General features: G+C 36.4%; 2 protein-coding genes across 2 annotated transcripts in view; one reads left to right on the forward strand and one right to left on the reverse strand.

The window, feature by feature from the left end:
- Positions 1-21,622, forward strand: part of LOC123871244 (uncharacterized protein C1orf198 homolog) — a 504,106-nt gene that overhangs the window by 272,528 nt on the left and 209,956 nt on the right. The window lies entirely within an intron of this gene.
- Positions 312-21,622, reverse strand: part of LOC123871233 (scavenger receptor class B member 1-like) — a 102,455-nt gene continuing 81,144 nt past the window's right edge. Inside the window, exons 3-13 of the mRNA XM_045914915.1 lie at positions 16,338-16,429; positions 15,660-15,820; positions 12,172-12,310; positions 11,431-11,558; positions 10,933-11,017; positions 9,138-9,268; positions 6,820-6,941; positions 6,003-6,137; positions 5,689-5,807; positions 5,415-5,543; positions 312-4,242 (exon numbers count right to left, since the gene is read on the reverse strand). Of these exons, the coding sequence (XP_045770871.1) occupies positions 3,673-4,242; positions 5,415-5,543; positions 5,689-5,807; positions 6,003-6,137; positions 6,820-6,941; positions 9,138-9,268; positions 10,933-11,017; positions 11,431-11,558; positions 12,172-12,310; positions 15,660-15,820; positions 16,338-16,429 (1,811 nt within the window). The 3' untranslated portion in view covers positions 312-3,672. The remainder of the gene's footprint in view (positions 4,243-5,414; positions 5,544-5,688; positions 5,808-6,002; positions 6,138-6,819; positions 6,942-9,137; positions 9,269-10,932; positions 11,018-11,430; positions 11,559-12,171; positions 12,311-15,659; positions 15,821-16,337; positions 16,430-21,622) is intronic.

A 21,622-nucleotide genomic window follows, 5' to 3' on the forward strand; every position in this document is an offset into this window, starting at 1 on the left:
CTTCAGCCGAGCGATTCAGAACATTCGATTCGATAAGTTATCGTTCAATAAGATGATTTTTTCATTCAGAACATTTGATTCGGTAAGTTATTGTTCAATAAGATGAATTTTTCATTCAGAGCATTCGATTCGGTAAGTTATCGTTCGATACTCGAACAATAACTTACCGAATTGAATGTTTTGAATCGCCCGGCTGGTTTGCTAAAATGTGCTAAACAATTTTTTTTCAAATTTTCACCTATAGCTAGGTATCTATTGGTAGGAATAAAAGAAAGGTAGAAGTTGGATAGTTAGTAAGAATTAAAAATAACTTCGTGTTTAAATTTTTTATTATAAACAAGTTATTGAATACAAAATTGCGACCTTAAATTTAATATTTACAAAGTTTAACCATTTTACATTATATAGTAAATTACCTTACCTACTACCCTTTCTTATGCAAACTGGAATGATTTTATATTATAAGTATTTTTACGTGAATACGTTTCGCAGAGGTAACAAAACGCTCCACATAGGCAAAAAAACACTGCCTATCCTTTTGTTGGAAAATCTGCAAAATACTTGTCCACGTCATCTCACCAGGAAAATGTTTAGTAATGCAGGACGAAGCTTTCCATCAGATCAGACCTAAGACAATTTAGAAAATAATCCTACTAAATTTTTAGGCCGTACCTACCTGCTTTTTTGCTTACGGGGTCATACGCTTTTTATTTAAAATTATTAACCTAGGTAAGGCGTGTTTATTTTTAGGTTCCGTACCTCAAAAGAAAAAAGGAAACTTATAGCATCACTTCGTTGTCCGTCTGTTTGTCATGACCCATTATTTCAGAAGTTGGAGGTATCAAGTTGAAAATTAAGATCAAAAATCAAATAAGGTCAAAACTATAAGGGTACAGCCCTTTAACCTAGAATAATGGACAAGAAGCAACGTTTAATAGCACAAACAAACGAAAAAATGAACAATCGTTAATTTATATTTATATATTATAATTTTTTTTTTTTTTTGCGATGATTAACTTACATATTTTGCAGTTGAAATTAATTTAAAAAATAAAATAATTGTGTACCTACCCTTTGTAAAATAGGTACCTACACATAATATTCTTCCAAGGTACGGAACCCTCGGTGCGCGAGTCCGACTCGCACTTGGCCGGTTTTTTTACTACTTTTAGAAGACGTATTCATGTAAAAATTTCATCCGCAGTATTCCGACACTGCCTACCCCTGCTTACAGATTAGATCACTAATGTTAGTACGAAGTCTTCAGTTTAAAGCTTAATATGAGCTTTTTGTTTTTATTACATCATTATAATGTTTGTGGGAATTCATAATAATAGTTTTATTATTAACACAAGTTAGTTATTTATTAGGTAATATCTTCTTATGATGTTTTATTTCACGCTGATCGCTCAGCCTTGATTGTAGTAGTGAGTGTACCGATAAGGTTAACGTATTTGTGTGTGTAACTATATCAATGTGTACGTGTGCACTCACACACACATAGCCAAATAGTCCTCGTGAAATAAAACATCACATCTGTGCCCTATTCGAATAGGCACAGTTAGAAATCTGCATTCTCCTGCTATTATGTTATTTAGGTCCAGTTTTTGACCGAAGGCGGTCCAAAATTGGAGGGGTTTTTAATCTTGGACCACAAATTTAACGGATATTTACATCATTCTTTGTAATTTCCATTTATTACAAACGCACGGCTAAATCGAAGATTTGAAATGTAAAAGGGCCACAAACAATACAATAAAGTAAAATAATAGTTAATACCATCTCCTTTCGTCACACGTTTAAATCTAAAGGTCCACACAAACACATCGAATTTGGACGTGCGATGAAGAACAATATTTTAATGTACGTCAAAATTCGATGTGGGTGCGTGGGTTACAAAAATCCCAATCATTTATATTATTGGTCCCGTCATACAAAAATTGAGCAAAATTTTCATAAGGACTATTCGTTAAAAAAAAATAACAATAATTTGAAAAGTTTGTATAACAAGACTTATATTAAAGTTTTTTGAGCATCCATTTTGTCTCTATCGTTTGATATCAAAATAGTTCATAATCTTATCATCATAGTGGAAAATCCCCTGCCTTACAAACGCCATTATGCACGGCTGCGCTTTCCACTACTTGCTTTCTACTGAAAGCACAGTCGATGAATTAAAACTCGGCGGCTTTTTGCATCGATGTAATGTAAAGCCATCGACGGGCTATGGCATGTATCGTGACATAGTGGAATTTTCCAGAATACCCAGTTTAGTTTTTCCATTAAAAAAAATCCCATCCTTAAAAAATTCGTTGCATATTCTTTAAGTTCGTAATCTTCCATAATATCATAATTTATAATACCTACTTACTTATCTAATGAAAAAGTTTTTCTTTCCCCTGTAGATTATTTATTTAAACTACTTTCAAAAAGACTGATAAATTATGAAGTGAAGAAATCACCTACTTTCTTCGGTTTGGATGGTAAACTTAAACTGACCTATTTGAAAATCTTTACATACAGTATCCATAGTATTTTAAATTGTACATAAATATACATTGGTAGAGCGGGTAACTTCATTACTTTTCAATAAATAAATCTAAATTTTAATAATAAAATTATTAAAAATGTTACACATGCAGTGTGGAGGGTGTTCGTGAATTGTCGTGTGTAAAAAATTAATGATTTTTATTTTTTGAAAGTGTAATATACTTATCTACTTGTTACTTAACATCTTTGGAAACGCAAAATGATGTAAAAACTGTTCACATAGAAATTTCCAATAATAAGAAAGCAAAAAATGATATAATTAGTGGCATTTTATACAATTTTTATTGCTATTCAGTGGATAGTTTTATTCAAACGAAAAATGGTTGTGGATGGTGCATTTTGTTATATATTTACCTATTTACTTAGTTTTACATAATGTGCTGGTGTATTATAAATACTTAATTCGAAAAAATAAGATGGTTCGTCAGTTGCCTACTCATAGTATATCTATTTGGAAATTTCTATACGAACATTCTTTAAGCAGAAAATAATATTTGAAACAGTTCACATTCCCATCGATATTATATAATTTCTAATGTAACATTTATGTACATTTTCAGTTCGCTTGAACACGAGCCGTATGTCATCGCATCAGCAAAATGGATGTCTAATTTTAGTTCAAGTTGTTCAAAAACTCAGAGCGAACTAAATGTTTGGACTAACTTATCAATAGATATCACCCAAAATTAAGTACATAGAAAAATACTTCAATAGGAAATCAGAGAAATCCCAAACCCACTTTTACGTACCATTTCGGAAAATTGACCATCACCAGTATCAAGAAAAATTCGAAAGGACTTTTCATTTCAAATTTTTTGGTTAGATAGATGAAAATTTCTAAGTGAACAGACTTTATTATCAAAAAAAGTTACGGTAAATAGTTTTCAAATCACATATACCTATATGATTCATTTCACACCTATGAAAATAGTTTATGACAATCCCAATACCGATCGACTCTTGAAATACCTATAACGCAGGACTACAGAAAATTATCAAAAGTAACAAGATAATAAAAATACCTATCAGTTTTATCTCTTTCCATCGTAGAGCCGAAATTCACTACATCACATTCTAACCGTTACAAACAAACAGCAAAACACTTAAAACAATCATTTAAAATCAATAATAGTCCTCCGGTATTTTATAGTCTTGAAAAACTCTACTTCTTCTGTGTTCTGACATTATAAATGTATTGTCAGAACGAATTAACGATTCTCTTTCCGCTTCGGAAAAGTGAGATTTGACAAAATCTCTATTTAACATTAACTTAAGTTCATCTAAACTCGAACTTAAGTTTTCTGTTTTATTAATAAAATTTAATTCTTGCAGCTTGTCCTTACTGCCTCTTGGTAAAGTTATATTATGTGTCTTACTCGTATTTGAGGTATTCGTCTTATTATTTTTCTTAGATTTATATAAAGGTTGGTATGAAGCTTCTTTGTTATTAACAATCTTCGAACTGTTTATTATTAAAGTCGATCCACGTCTAATAGTTTCCCTCCCTAACTCCACTATTTCTAAAGAGTCTTGACCGACAACGAAATCTTTGTACGCTTTAATAAAAACATTTATTAATATGGCGAGGCCGATTATTATGAGAGAATAGGAAATGATTGGGGCGGCGATTGGACCAAATCTAGTGCCCAAGAAGATCCATCGCCAAATTGATGTTGATACACCATCGATGCCCTGCAAAAGACATTAAATAGATATCAGTTACAATAAAATACGAACGAATTAAATAACCTCCCCTTTTTAAAAGTCGGTATTTACCTAAATAATCGTTTTACGAGTAAGGGACAGGTATATTCATCTGCGTACAATATCCCTGAGTTTTTATTCATTCTTATTATTGTCAACCTTGACAGGGTACAATTTAAACTTTAAAGCTACTTATAACAGACTTTATTAAAAAATCGAACGCTACCTTGGTCGAAGAAGTAGGTACGTCCAAATTCGATATGTTTGCGCGAGCCTTAACAATACGCTTGATAAACAGCTATGAATTTCAAAACATTTTTTTCTTATGTGTATTTTTTATGTTATCACTACTAGATAATGCCCGCGACGCGTATTCCGCATAGATTATAGTTTTTAAAAATATCGTGGAAAATCTTTGATTTTCCGGGATAAAAAGTTGTCTAGGTCCCTCCGTCTCTTACAAGCTATCTCTACCAAATAGTGCCCGCAAATTCATCTATGCGCATTTTAGTTTTTTAAAATCTCGTGAAACTCTTTGATTTTCTGGGATCAAAATAAGCCCATGTCCTTCTCCGGGATACAAGTTATCTCTGCATCTAAGGTCAAATCAAAATCAGTAAGGATCGGTCGTGAAAAGCGAGAAAACAGACAGACATAATATGCATCATCATCATTAAACAATCGCCGGCTCGCTTCTGAGCATGGGTCTTCAGGATTAGAATTTTATAATATTATTGTATTATCTCCATTATTAGGGTACCGCACCTCAAAAGAAAAAACGGTCTGTCTGTCCGTCCGTCTGTCCGTCGTGTCTGTCAAGAAAACCCCATAGGGTACTTCTCGTTGACCTAGAATCATGAAATTTGGCAGGCAGGTAGGTCTTATAGCACAAGTAAAGGAATAAATCCGAAAACCGTGAATACATGATTACATCATTAAAAAAATTTAAAATGTGTTTAAATCAAAGTAAGATAACTATACCAAGTGGGGTATCATATGAGAGTGCTTTACCTGTACATTCTAAAACAGATTTTTATTTATTTTTATGCATAATAGTTTTTGATTTATCTTGCAAAATGACGAAAAAAATACCCGAGTACGGAACCGCCGGTGCGCGAGACCGACTCGGACTTGGCCGGTTTTGTTGGTATTGAGCTTACCTCTTGCGCCCACATGACGGGGAACATGATGTCGGGGAACTTGTGTATGTCGTTGACTCTGATGTTGGCGCGGTCCACCTTGAGGTTGAGCTGGACTCGCACTTGTGCCTCCAGGGGAACGCCAATTTTCTGAAAGCAAATATTTAAACTAAATTAAAAAGTTTCCAGAAAACCCCGACTGCGGTTTACACTATTTTCTGTATTTTTCAAAATAGGCTCAGAAGTTTTGAAAATAGGGAAAGGAGTAGTTTTTGAAAGTATTAGTTTCACTCACTGGTTGTAGCAGAATGTAGCTGCCGTGTTTCTTCTTATCCGGCTGCAGACCTTCGAAACCTTCTAGAAGAGACGGTTCGGCGTCATAGAAGTGAGGGTAAGAGAGGTACACTGGCGCATCTGAAATTAATACAAAAATCCATATCACTGGCAGTAGCACTTGTTGTTAGGGTTGATATCGAGTGATCGAACAGACTGGGCTTTCTTTCCAGATTGTTCGATCAATCGAACTAACAGTCTAACAGCCCCAAACCTAACTAGCTTGCGTAAACCTCACAAAAACGATGGGCTAGAAAATGGCTAGAAAGTACTCACTGTACTGGCAAGGGCTGATGTTCTGCAAGCCTCTGGGGGGGCACTTCTCCCCCTGGCAGTAGCACTTGTTGTCAGGGTTGATGTCCGCGTTCTCCAGCATGGAGCTGGGCGGCGTGTACAGCCCTGTGAGGATGCCTGCAAACAAACGGAGATTAAACCCAAACAACAAGACTTAAGATGTAAAACCTAATTCTGGTGTGTTTACAGGGACAATGAAACGGAAATCGCTAATTGGAACCTCGACTATATTTGTCATGTAACGCCCTCCGCCAGACAACGTGATGAGTTCGGTAAAACTGGTCGTGGAATCCAATGACGAGAGATGAGTCGTTGATGTGACCAAAAACTAATGAACTCTCTAGTTCATACAGATGGTACATAGTAGGTATAAAGTAAAGTCGTTTCTCGCTTAGATCTTTAAAACCAACTGATTTTAATGCGATTTTCTTCAAGAGATAGGATGATTCAAGAGGAAGGTTAATATTTTATTTTGTTATATAATTTATTATTATTTTGGGTTATTTAGTTGATATATGACGATAGCACAACGGTTGAGGAGCGGACTGAATTCCGAAAGGTCGGCGGTTCAAATCCTACCCGTTGCACTATTGTCGCACTCGCACTCACTCCTGGCACAAGCTTTACGCTTAATTGGAGGGGAAAGGGGAGGATTAGTCATGCTTAGCATGTCTAATATTCTTTAAAAAAAATTGTCCACAAAGTCGGAAGAAATCAAGCTGATTTTGTAAAAGGTTATTTGAATAAAAGTTATATTCTATTTTATTGTATTTTTTTCTCCATCAGTGGTATAGCTTACCATCTTTGTATACATCCTTCCTGTAAGTAAAGGGCATGATGCGGCAGAGGTCCTTGTCATACACGTACACCGTCTTCTCCTTCGTGGTGGCCGGCGGAGGGAAGAAGGACCCTTCCGAGGCCCTGGAACGAGAAAAAGAATTTATATTTTTAACCCCCGACCCAAAAAAAGGGATGTTATAAGTTTGACGTGTGTATCTGTGTATCTGTCTGTGGCATCGTAGCTCCTAAACTAATGAAACGATTTTAATTTAGTTTTTTTTGTTTGAAAGGTGGCTTGATCGAGAGTGTTCTTAGCTATAGTCCAAGAAAATCGGTTCAGCCGTTTGAAAGTTATCAGCTATTTTCTAGTTACTGCAACCTTCACAAGTCGGGGGTGTTATAAATTTTTAATTTACACTTGTCATTATTACTACAACAGTTTCAATATATCAACGGGTAGTCACGCATATCTATAGCAATACTTAGATTCTATTGGGTAGGTAATATTATCTTAATATTATCTGGTGTACAAGGAACCAAAAGCTTAATTAGCTATAATCCTCAGAAGTGGATAGTAATTATTGTTATTAGGGTTTGCTTTTCCTACTTGAATGTAGAGATTAATTGAAGTTTGCAAATTACAAAAATAACGTACTCAGGTATTCTATGATTAAATCAGGAATTTCCAAGGAACCTTTTGCAAGTATTTAAACAGACTTTGTCATTGTCTGTTTGTTCATTAGTTGACATAAACTGTTTCTTTGTAAAATATTATATCCATTGTCCTTATTTAACAACAAATACTGTCTCATATTACTGATGAGACCTACCTACCTAGAAATAAATTATTTCCTTAGAACTTTACAATCCTCATAAAATAAGTATTGATTCATTAAATGTAATATTGACTAATTAAATAACACCATGATATTACCTGTTTAGTGAGAATTTATTTTAATAAGGCTCATCATCGTCTCAACCTTTCGTCGGACTTTTACTTTCAGAATGAGAAGGATTTGAGGCCATGATCTACGCTGGCCATTATTGTATGGATTGGCAGACTTCTAACAGCTTTCTAGTTTTTTTCTTATTATGAGTACCAATAAGCTGCTCAATTGTATTACGATCTAGCCTAATTTATGACTAATAAGTAGTTTAACTCTAACCTAAAGCTTAGGTATAAATCACACTTAATATTATAAAGGAGAAAGTTTGTATGTGTGTGTATGTGTGTGTGTGTGTGTGTGTGTGTGTGTGTGTGTGTGTGTATGTTTGTTACTCCTTCACGCAAAAACTACTGGACGGATTGGGCTAAAATTTAGAATGGAGATAGATTATACCCTGGATTAGCACATAGGCTACTTTTTATCCCGAAAAATCAAAGAGTTCCCACGGGCATTTTAAAAAACCTACATCCACGCGAACAAAGTCGCGCGCTTCAGCTAGTTATTTTATAAACTAAGAAATTGTCCAGTGACGCATCTTAGTCTTTGTAAAATATTATGGAGAATCCTTCAGCATGCAGGTTTCCTCACGATATATTTTCCTTAACCGTTAAAGCAAGTGATATTTAATTTCTTAAAACGCACATAACTCAGGTGCATGAAATTGAAATTGAAATATGCTTTATTGAACACCATCATAAAAAGAAACATAAAAACAAAACATTAGTGATAAGTCCCTACAAAAGACGTATATGCAGCAGTAAACGTCTATCTGTTGATAATGATGATGATGATGTACAAGATTTCAAGATAATCTCTAAATCACACTAATATTATAAAGGAGAAAGTTTGTATGTGCATGTGTGTGTGTGTGTGTGTGTGTGTGTATGTTTGTTACTCCTTCACGCAAAAACTACTGGACAGATTGGGCTGAAATTTAGAATGGAGATAGATTATACCCTGGATTAGCACATAGGCTACTTTTTATCCCGGAAAATCAAAGAGTTCCCACGGGAATTTTAAAAAACCCACATCCACGCGAACAAAGTACCGGGCATCAGCTAGTATAACATAAATTCAAAATTTAAAAACCCCCGTCACAGAACTCTCTTAAAAGTAAATAGCTTTCAAACGGCTGAACCGATTTTCTTGGATTATAGCTAAGAAACTCTCGATCAAGCCACCTTTCAAACAAAAAAAAAACTAAATTAAAATTGGTTCATTCGTTTAGGACCTACGATGTCACAGACAGATACACAAACACACAGATACACAGATACACACGTCAAACTTATAACACCCCTTTTCGGGTCGGGGGTTAAAAATAACACTGGAAGAAGCTATGACGCCCTTATTTTTGTATCGTGGTGGTAAAATAATAAGGCCTACTTACTTGATATTGTTGCAAGGGCTATCCCTCCAATACGGAAGGTGGTCCAATCCGTTGAGTTTGTCCAAATAACCGAACTTGTCCAAACGTTGCCCTGTGTTGATCGTGTGCACTTCTTCTAAAGTGCCGTTTCTCTTGAAAAAATATAAAACACATTATTTTAGTCTGTATACCTAAATAATAATGTCCCCCCGGCCGAATTTCGACCAACTTCCACAGAGATAAGCCATCTGCCCGGGAAATATTAGGTATACTTCACAGTATATGAGTAAACCAAGTATGCATTCTATATTTGCTTACTAGCATAGTCCGATGGGACGGCAATCCGACACGATCGGAGAGAGATCAGATGCAGGATCGGCGCATTTACTTGTTCTCCAAGCATAAGAGTGAAACATCGACAACTTCCTGACTCCGGGCTACTAATACTGAGAATTTCTTAAAAGAAAACCCTGATGACCTGAGAATCGAACCCAAGTCCTCGTCTTCCTCATTTGAACGTGCTAACTACTAGAGTTAGATCAATGATGCAGTCATAGTCTGTTTATCAGACATTCGAACACGCATAGCCTGGTGCTAAGTTTTCTATGTACCGTAGCACACCTCTACGGCGTAGAGTCCTCCGTAGGCCCTTTTCTGTACCCAAAGGGTGCCCACGGGACCCTATTACTAAGCGTCCGCTGTCCGTCCCTCCGTCCGTCTGTCTGTCTGTCAGCGGGCTATATCTCGTGAACCGTAATAGGTAGAGAGTTGAAATTTTTACGTTATATGGCGGTAATTTTGAAAATATGTTAAGTAAGTATTTTATAGCGGCAATAGAAATATACTTAGAATTCATTGATTTTCCAAGATGAAACGTAGCCTATGTCACTCTCCAGATCTAAAACTATACCATACAAAAAATCACGTCAATCCGTAGTTCCGTTGTGACGTGATTGAAGGACAAACCAATAAACAAACACACTTTCACATTTATAGGTAATATTAGTAGTGATTGAGTTAACATTAGGCCTCAATTACATGAGAGCTTTTTTAAAGTCCATTTTAAAAGCGTCCAAATAGAATTTTGAATTTTGAAACGTATACCCAAATATATTATGTTCACACGTCAACGCTTTTTTACGTGTGAACAGATACTTGGGAATACATACAAGTATTTAGCCTCGATAGCTAAACGGTTGAGGGGCGGACCGAATTCCGAAAAGTCGACGGTTCAAACCCCACCCGTTGCACTAATTGTCGTACCCACTCCTGGCACAAGCTTACACTTAATTGGAGGGAAAGGGGAGTATTAGTCATGATTAGCATGGCTAATATTCTTTTAATAAAAATAAAAAAAATTGTTCTATTTGGATGCTTTTTAATGGACGTTAAAAAAGCTCTCGTGTAAATGAGGCCTTAAGAGGGGTCTCTCCGTCACTCGCTCCATACAAACGTAGTTCATCTCTCAATGAATACTAACCAATCATACTCAATGGAATTTTGTAGAAACGTTCCGTGAACTAATATCTATGCCTGTGGTTTCCAGATTTCCGTTAAAATATTCGGTTTCAAAGTTACATGGTCTTAAAAATTCACATACAAATCTTTGAGCCCCTGTAATTTTAAAACTTCATATTTTTAGAAAAATCTAAAACACCACAGACACAGATATTAGTTTCTAGAATATGTCTGCTCTGCAAAATTTCATGGACTTTGGTTGCTTAATATTCAAATGAAATTGGAACTACGATTGTATGAAGTAAGTGACGGAGAGAGCCCTGTTAAGGTTCGTGCAAAAGGTTGTGTTTTGACTTACGGCAAGTAATAGCCCCATTTGGCTGTTCGGTCGCTTTCCTTTGGGGTAGAAGTAATGGGCCAGGGTTACTAGTGGATCATCGTAACTAGAAAATCACAGAATTGGACATTAGGAAGCATTTAGTCAAATCAGCAACTATAACAACCAATTTTTTCCCACGGCTTTGAGTTCTAGTCCATTTAAGAGCCTTATTATTTATTACTACAAAATAGAATATTGGCAATTTTACTACGCATTTTTATCAGCCAAAAACTGTATCTGTGAAATTGACAAGTAAGCAAGTCATTTAGCATCCTTTCCAGCCTGATTCCTTACTTATGGCACTGAAAAGAAGACCACAGAGTCAGGGGCAAATCTTGCTAAAAATTGCGAGGGGAATCACGCGTACGGAATTCTGAGAGATTGTTCAGGCACCAGCAAATTGAAGGTTGGGAGAGTGACGTCTCTGGAAGGAATCTGTTGGGAACTCAGAGGGATGACGAGGGACGATATACTCACCCAAAGACCAGTTCCTCAGCAGTGATTTGCACGAAGGGCTTGCTTCTGTCGCGGTAGGTTATGGCCAGCCCCGTCACCAGCACGTTGAACAGCCAGGTCGGGAGGTTGTTCGAAAACGATGTCACCGTCTGGAAGGAAATCGCTGGGAAAATTATAACTTTATGGAAAAAATATGAAAAACTAAATGACTTGCTAAAACTAAAGAATCATTCTTTCAACACACTTAATGTTAAGATATTTTTCAATTTATTTATTTTTTTGTTTATTTTTACTTGGTATGGTTGATAAGTATGCCGAGGACTTCTTATGCTGAAAATTTCAGCTTTCTAGCCAAGTTGAAAAGCTTCCAGAAAAGGGAGGTAGTACCCCGTCATTTGTTTGGCTCTTCTTGGTAATGGATAAATCTAGAGAATCACGACGCTACATAATTGATTCGTAGTTCGATTTGGATCTGCTAAGTGTTAATTAAGTGCTAATTGTTATTTAGAGTTAGTAACATAGGTATAATCTACCTATACTAAGTACTAACCAATGTAAGCCAAATTTGATCTCGGACACGCACTTGTAACTATTTGCCGGTGAACGAAAACATCGTGAGGAGGCATGCCTGAGAGTTCACCATGATGTTTTCAAAGGTGTGTGCAGTCTGCCAATCCACACTGGGCCAGTTGGTAGACTTTGGCCCGTGCTCCCATAGTGGGCCAGTCATGGGTGATGATGATGAAGTAGGTAAGTACTAACCAATAGCGGTATGTTGGGCACGACGAGCTTCTGTGTCTTGTCCACTGACAGCTCGGGCACGAAGCGCAGGATCTTGTTGTGTTGGTACGACACCGTGTCGTTGTCGTGGAATTTGATGTTCACCTTCTCCATGTCTTCTCTGGAAACAACAGCAAAATATCAGTCTTCTTCACCTTGCTTAGGGTATGCTTATAAGACTATACCTACCCAAACATTTATTCAGAGTAATTGGGACTGCCTCGGTACTTTAGCGCGTCTGGTAGGTGTATTGCGGAGAACCGTGTAGACGATTTCTTCGCAATCATACGTAAAAGGATCGCGTTAGTTAAAAGTGGGAGGTCACAATATAATTGTTACGATGTAGATGACAGCAGACAGATAGGATAGCGCATTTAAAGCGCATTGGATTTTTTTAGGTAGTTTGTAAGTATAACGAGTTTCTGGCTGGTTTTTCTCGGTACGGCATTTCAAACCATTTAGCACTTGTAAAAGTTTACTTGAACAAAAATATATTCTATTCTATTCTCTACCCTACCCACCCTACCCTACCTTATTCTTCCCTACTCTACCCTACTCTACTCTACTCTATTCTATTATTATATTATACTTACGAGTATATTAATTATATTACTTAACATTTAAAACATATAAGTAAGTAGGTACAAAGAAAAAGAGGTGCACAAAGTTATTTCTTTGGCGAGCTTTCTTCTGATAAGTAGCCCTTTTAATATAAGAAAGTTAAAGTTAAATAATTTTATTTATTTTGCACCTACTAAAACTTAAAGCATAATATAAACATTTTGTAGGTATATTGAACAACAGCTATCTCTTTAAGAAACTACCAGAAGCCCGAGTGAGAATTAAAACTTAGAAAATAATGCTGTGTAGGTGTACTCAATAAAACTATTTATGCCATTAGTAAGTCATTGATAGATGCTTAGCATAGTGCTAACTAAGCGATGCGGTGTGAGAATACGTGGTTTGTGGAAAAAGTAGGTAAATCATAAACAAAATTGGTGTCGACAGTAACTCAATTCTCGATATCTCGACTTTCTCGTGCAAATAAATGGTAGGTACCTATTTTGTGATTACGCTAATTATTGCTATAGTGCCTGTTGTCACGTCACGACAGCGGAGAAACAGAAAGGCGGATCGTACGAGCTTTCCTTTTTAAATTTTTGAGTAGGTATTTTTTTAATTCACGTTCAATTTTGTGCACTTCTATATGTTGAAACTAAATTGGAATATCTTTCTTTACTTTTAATTCTTATAACTTAAAATTTAAAAAACCCCCGACACAAAAACCTCTATAAGAAAACTAGAAAAGAGCTGATAACTTTCAAACGGCTAAACCGATTTTCTTTGATTATGGCTAAGATCGATTAAGCCACCTTTCAAACAAAAAAAAAAACTAAATTAAAATCGGTCCATTCGTTTAGGAGCTACGATGCCACAGACAGATACACAGATACACACGTCAAACTTATAACACCCCTCTTTTTGGGTCGGGGGTTAATAAAGAAACTAGATGATGCCCGCGACTTCGTCCGTGTGGGATTAGGTTTTTTAAAAATCCCGTGGGAACTCTTTGCTTTTCCGGGATAAAAAGTAGCCTATGTACGTCCCTGGGATGTAAGCTAACTCTGTACCAAATTTGGTCAAAATCGTTTAAACTGTTGGGCTGTGAAAAGCTAGCAGACAGACACTATCGCATTTATTATATTAGTTATATTATAGTCAAAAAACAACTAAAAACACAATTTTGTGATTAGAATAGTCTGTTACAGTTAATGAGATATCCGTTCACAGACAGACGGACGGACAGCGGAGGCTTAATAATAGGGCCCCGTCGCGTTGGTACCCTTCGGGTACGGAATCCTAAAAATTGACACCCATTATAATTTACTTGATGACTCCATAGTAATATCAGACCTTAGAGGCCAGAGGATATGTCTGATGGAGATCACCTACCGCGACCAAGACAAAAGCAAAACAATTATTATAATGGTATAATACCAAAGGTTCCAAATTTCATGTTTTTGTGTAATTAAGTACCTGTCTACAATTTAGACTGCGTAACTACGCGTGAAAACATGGCCATGGTCTTACTCACTAATTCAAAATTGCAAGGAAAATACTTCCTCTCTGAGGAAAATCCGTAACTTTTATTCACGTACATGCAAACTGTGGAATCAACTCAACTGCGGTGTTTGGGTGTTTTCAACATGGGGTTATTCAAGAGGTGGACCAACATATTCTAGAACGGCCGGCAACGCATTGGCGATTCCTCTGTTCATGGGCAATGTTCATGAGCGGCGGTGATCACTTAGCATCAGGTGACCCGCCTGCTATTTTTATTTAAAAACAACTAGAAAACAACTGGGAACAAAGTTACCCGAACCCAAAGTGTAAGCAAGCTGAAGTGGCAGTGGTGAAAATCATGTCAGTCGATCAATAGGCAGCTGAACGAAATCCAAAAGAAATACGAATGAATATGAATTTTCATAAAGAGCAACCGCCCAGTTTCTTGCTAGTTCTGCACGGTAGATATAGTAAATGCACTTCAAACCAGTTAAGTAGTAGATCCGCTGACGATTCGAAAGTACTTTGTAAAAGTTTAATGAATAAAAACTTATCTGTTCTACTTGAAAAGGTCAAAAGTTCAAATTCCAACTGTAGGCTAAGTAGCTTTGTGCCCCGCCCATTGCCACTTCAGTTTCGCAACTATCTAGCTAGGTATTGGAGAAATAACTGTTTACCTAGGTAGAGAAAGCACCTTCTTTATTTCATAAAAGCTGAAAGTTTCTCTGCGTACTGTCCCCAACACAGGAAGGAACGACCAGCGATTATGAAGTTTGGATCATGGTGGCTTTGGCAAGTAACAAAGACGTATAAAATCATTCGTCAAAGTATAAAATCAAATTTTATTTAGAATTTTTTAGAATTCCGTTCTTCCAAAGGAAAAAAGGAACCTTTATAGGAAAACTGTTGCCTGTCTGTCCGTCTGTTTTTCGTGTATGTCAAGAAAATCTATATTATAATTTTATTAGTGTTTCCTGTTTAACAGGGCTCTCTCCGTCACTCGCTTCATACAATCGTAGTTCCAATTTCATTTGAATATTAAGCAACCAAAGTCCATGGAAATTTTGCAGACATATTCTAGAAACTAATATCTGTGTCTGTGGTGTTTTAGATTTTTCTAAAAATATGTAGTTTTAAAATTACATACAAAGATTTGTATGTAAATTTTTAAGACCGCGTAACTTTGAAACCGAATATTTTAACAGAAATCTGGAAAACCACAGACATAGATATTAGTTTCTAGAATATGTCAGCAAAATTTCATGGACTTTGGTTGCTTAATATTCAAATGAAATTAGAACTACGTTTGTATGAAGCGAGTGACCGAGAGACCCCTCTTAAGGGTGTAACGGTAGAGTAATGTAGCCAAGGAATATGACAGGAGATTTGTTAGGTAAGGACTTTACCTATAGACGAAAGGTCCGACTTCGTTCAGCTTTGGTTTCTCCCCGTTCTCCAGGAACCCCTGCGGATTGGTAACGTTGAAGATGTAAACTTTGGTCAGTCTGATGACGCCCGGTCGCTGCCAGTAGCTGTAGCTCAGGGACCCATTCCAGAGCTTCAGTTCCTGGAAATAAGGAGTTTGTTAAAATAAAGTCAAAGTCAAAGTCATTTAATCAAATTGAGTACTATTGTACACTTTCTGATTGACAAACAATGATGTAGTGGTGATAATTACGAAGCTACGATAAATATCTAGTACATAGGATAAGTTGCATGACAGTTTTAATCTGAGTGAACTAGAGTGAGGGAACTCTCGGTTTAATCCCGAACCAAAAATATGTCAAATATTAGGCTATGGGTGAGGTGAAATAAAAGAAAAATAGTCGATTCATAGGCTACCTAGCGTGAAATGTAGGAATATTTGTCGCCTACCAGTAAAGTAGAAGCCTTGACCATTTATTTGTTGATCCCTATTTGTTGTGGACTGTTGTTCTAACAATGCAAGCAGTTAAATTCATTCCTCTCAGGAAGACCATACACCCATATAGCCTGGTAAACCGTAGGAATCACCTTACACTTTCATTTAGGTACTTTAAAATATACAACATAGTTTATAAATATGTTCGATATGATATTATTACCTTAAAAATAATATAATCCAACCAAGGCACGAAAGACAGGATGACACCGAGTACCACTGTGCATATGCTGAATGTGATCACTGCCAGGCGACCTGCAACAAACAGACAAACATATAAGTAATTAATTTATATTAATACAACTTAGAATTTATATAGTGAAATTGAAATTTTACCTTATTCGCAAATGCAACCGCTTGGAAGGCGCCAAGATATCATGTATGAAACGTGCAATATATAAATCGCTGTTATGATATAAAAAATAATTTAATTTAATTTCTAATTCAACGTTTGGTTTTGGGTCAACGTCCTACACCAAATAAATACCAAAATTTCAGGTTTGCAACTCATTTTGTCTTGGAGCTTAGAGACCTGTGACACGCGGACGGACAGACAGACGGAAGGACAGACAGCAAAATGAAAGGGCTCCGTTTTTACCCTTTGGGCACGAAACCCTAAAAAATTACAATATGTAGGGCCTCTGATCTGATCTACATTTAGCTTAAAGTTCTGGTGGTCTTGTTGTGCAATAAAGTTAATAAAGAAACAATTACCGACAACAATTTACTTACTTCAATTACTCTAATAACAAACTGCAGTTGCATCGAGATTATCAAGTTAACGACTCCACACGGCAATAAAGCTGGATTCAAAGTTTTTCTTAGGCCATTAATGTCAGATTTATTACCAACGATTACACGTAGATTGATTAGATTTAATCATTTTTAAATCCGCAAGCTTTTTTGTCCAAGGAAACACGGAAAATAGACACGAAGCGCAAAGGAAAATGATCGCCAGGTTAATAATATATTGAGTTAATGAAAGCGCGTAATGATGCATGATTAGATATTTTTAATTGCAAGATAGGCTTTAATGATGCCTTAAGTAAGGCAATTATGTCTAAGTTGGAGCAGGCTCACTTAGAAGATGCCTATTTTCTCTTGCATTAAAGGTACTTAGATTGTACGTGGCAGGAAACGTGGACGCCGGGAGGGCGTTCCAAACCTTAGCTCGTATCGTATCGTATTATCGTATCGTATTATTAGGGTATCGTATTATTCGTAGGGTCGCATCATTCAGGACATCCTAGCAAGGCTCTGGCTACGCACTTTAAAAAACAACTCTAGGGGTAGGATATACAGGACGTGGTTGGGCTGGTTTTAAATATTTCGTTCTGAACTATAATAATATCGATCTAATCTTATCTTATATGGGTTAGTTATGAACTGTGAAGATAATTATTTATTTCACCGAAAAACCTCTGAGAAACGACACAATTTTTCGTACTTTAAGCGGTAACATTACCTACATTAGGTTTCCATTAACAAAAATTCGTGCAATTGCTATTTCTCTAGTAAAATTGGTCGCGGGTTTTTACACCCTGAAATATAAAGAAAATCTTTTCGGAGCTGCATTGGTCTTGCTTCCGTTGCACGTTTTATTTGCTTTTAGATGCATTTTCCGGCTTCATTAAGTCATTTTACATCCGTGTTCATGACCGTGTGACGCTCCACAGATAACACAGCACTTATTCCACGTACCTGGCACTTTACCGTGACATCTGACCGAGGTGTACAATGTAACTGCATCTTTAGCATGACCGGTCACGCATTGTTTTAATTTTTATTGCTTACTGGTTACTGGTATGACTACTTAGCATATACCTACATAGACTACCTAGACAATACCCGCGGCTTATGCCGCCTGGGTTTGGATTTTTATGGAACCCGTTGGATTACTTATCCGTCCAACCTATTTTGACGTTGGTACAGAAATCACTGAAAATCAAAGTTCCCACGGGATTTTTAGAGAACCTAAATCTACGTGGACAAGGTAGCGGGCATTATCTGTTTGGTAGAGAGATAGCATATATATTGATCTTATGGCTACTTTTTATCCCGGAAAATCAAAGAGTTGCAAAATGTCGGAAAAAATACCCTAGTACGGAACCCTCGGAGCGCGAGTCTGACTCGCACTTGGCCGGTTTTTCGAACTATAATGTACCCTACCCAGTGCTTCTTCAGCTTCGTAACCCATTAAACTATACTCCGACTCTCCTACAGTACGTAAATTGATAAACGGAAGATATCTATATACGTGTTTTTAACCCCCGACCCAAAAAAAGGGGTGTTATAAGTTTGACGTGTGTATCTGTGTATTTGTGTGCCTGTGTATCTGTGTATCTGTCTGTGGCATCGTAGCTTCTGAACTAATGAACCTAGCTTTTTTTTTGAATTTAGCTTTTTTTGTTTGAAAGGTGGCTTGATCGAGAATGTTCTTAGCTATAATCCAAGAAAATCGGTTCAGCCGTTTGAAAGTTATCAGCTCTTTTCTAGTTACTGAAACCTTCACTTGTCGGAGGTGTTATAAATTTTTAATTTACACTTGTAAATTAAATAACTAAGTATGTGACATTATTATACTCGTAGGCACAGTGATATTATTATGTATGGAAACTACACCCATTAAAAGTAAATTCAATATTTTTTGCGTCTTCTGTGTCAACAATTATTGTTACGGTTATGAATATAATTGAAAATGAATAATGTAGGTGCAAGTTTTTTCATATAATTTTTACGACTTGGTTGTATGAATATTGGATTAATTGAATAATGTACCTAAGTACAAGTTTTTTCTGTTCGTTTAATTCTAGACTCTAGAATCTGGATACCAACGGAAGAACTCTTAGATAGGCATTACTTTCAGCATCATGAACCTATCGCTATAATAGGTATGCCTGGATCTCACTTGTTCAATTTTTTTTTCTTGTATTTAGGTACCATCTTCTAGCACAATCCTCTTGGTTTTTAGGTTTCCGTACCTCAAAAGAAAAAAGGGCCCCTTATAGGATCACTTTGCTGTCTGTCCGTCTGTCCGTCGTGTCTGTCAAGAAACCTATAGAGTACTTCCCGTTGACCTAGAATCATGAAATTTGGCAGGAAGGTAAGTCTTAGAGCACACATAAGGGAAAATCCGGAAACCGTGAATTTGTGATTACATCACAAAAAAAATATTAAAATGTGTTCATGAACTTACAATTTCAAATTTCAATTTCAAATTTTCAATTTCAAAGTACGATAACTACGGCAAGTGGGGCATCATATGAAAGAGCTTTACATGTTATAAAACAGATTTTTATTTATTTTTATTAACCGACTTCCAAAAAAGGAGGAGGTTCTCAATTCGTATGTTCCCCGATTACTCAAAGACCCCTGGACCGATTTGGAAAATTTTTTTTTGTTTGAAAGGGTATACTGTGCAGGTGGTCCCATATATATTTGGTGAAGATCTGATGAATATCTTCGGAGATGGAGAACAGAACTCCTCAATGGATAAGAGCAAATTGCTCGCGATCAGTGTAATAGCTTAGTAAACAGTAGGGTTTTAACTGGGCATAGCATATTATAGTACAGTGGGGCCACTAAAAAGTGTGAAATAAAAAATTTTCAAAAGAAAAATAAAACCGACTTCAAAAACCACAAACACTAAAAAGTACAAAATAATTTTTGTTTAGCTACACGTGTAATGTACCTAGGTATGAAGTCGGGCGAGCTTCACTCTTGGATTTCTAATTTTGTTTTAATATGCTCGCTCGACTTCATACCTAGGTACATTACACGTGTAGCTAAACAAAAATTATTTTGTACTTTTTAGTGTTTGTGGTTTTTGAAGTCGGTTTTATTTTTCTTTTGAAAATTTTTACACAACAGTTTTTGACTTATCGTGCAAAATGTTTGAAAAAATCCCCGAGTACGGAATCCTCGGTGCGCGAGTCTGACTCGCACTTGACCGGGTTTTCAGGGTTCCGTAGCCAAATGGCAAAAAATGGATTATAGATTTTTAAAATAGAATGAGAGAAAAATATAAAAAGCGTTCGGCAAAAAAGTTATTTAATAAAAAACAAGGAAAAATCTATGTCTAATGACTCTAATCGCCATCTAATCTACTTCTAGGCTCTCCTTTGTATTGAAAACGTGTAAAAAAATAGATTTTAATTATTATGAAAAGTATTAGTTGCGGCGACGTAAGCCTATTAGTAGGTTTACCTACTGTAATAATATTATAAATAAAATGGCGTGTCGCGAACGATTATAAGACTCTTGCGGTTTAGAAACCTGGCTTAGATGGAAAATCACATAGCTTACCCACATTCATAGAGTAAAACGTGTGGGAGAAGGCATGATGCTTACTGAAATTGAGTTGAAATTGGCTTTATTCTACACCATCGTAAAAACAAAAAAGTAAAACATTACACAATGACAACTCATTACTTTCAAGCGATCTCTGCCAGGCAACTACGTTACAGAGGATATAATGACTAGTGAGAAAGGGTATTTGCTTTTTAGCCTCAAGCTTAAAAAACCTTTCTTTAGCTCAAAGGTTAAATGAGCTGAACTGAAATCCGAATTGTAGGCGGTTTAAACCCCACCTGTTGCAAGATTATCGTACATATACCTAGCACAAGTTTACGCTTAGTTGGAGAGGAAAGTGGAATATTTGTCCAGATAAACATGGCTAATATTTACTACCGACTACATTTGTTTGTTTTGGGAAACTAGGCAATTTTATTTGAATAAAAAAAATATTAGAGAAACATTTGTGCTGCCGTTGATTCTCAATAGAATCTCTTTTCCCAACCAGGTGTGTTGACCTATTACGCGAACCTAAAAAGTGGTAATAGATTTTAAATCACCAATTAAAAATGAGACAGTCGGAGTTATTTAAAGTTAATATTTAAAACGAAAAATCCGTTGCACGTAGAACTGCACATCCAAAATCTACGCACACTTTAAGCGCATCTCCAAATATAAATAAGACCTACAGGGCTGGTACTTTGGCAAAGAGGACGCTATGTATAGCTTCTCCTTTTTGCAGGAGAGGTCGTACTCTTTTTTTCTAATTGTATGTCAACTAAAACTAAACCGTCAAATCATTATTTACGTGATAGTTTAGCAAAACGTGATTTATACCTGTTCATTTAGGTTCATAGGTATATGATGTTTTTTTAGAAATTGCCTAGTTTGTAAACAACAACGATCTTTTTCTTATTATTCTGAAAAGGCATGCACATGGAGAGTGTATACTCTTGGTAGTTGTTTGACCTATTTCCACCCTCTTTTTTCTACAACCGCACCGCACGCCACCGCAAACAATTTCACCCGCACTACCTGACTGCCTGGTGCACTTCGACCGCCCGTTGTGCCAGATCAGGGGGCACGGCAGTGCCCCCGCCAAGACGAGCCAAACGGCGGCCGGGGCGCTACGTAGTACCTTTTTCTCGAAGTGTT

This window comes from Maniola jurtina, chromosome 13 (assembly GCF_905333055.1).
Source record: "Maniola jurtina chromosome 13, ilManJurt1.1, whole genome shotgun sequence".
Taxonomy (NCBI): Eukaryota; Metazoa; Arthropoda; class Insecta; order Lepidoptera; family Nymphalidae; genus Maniola; species Maniola jurtina.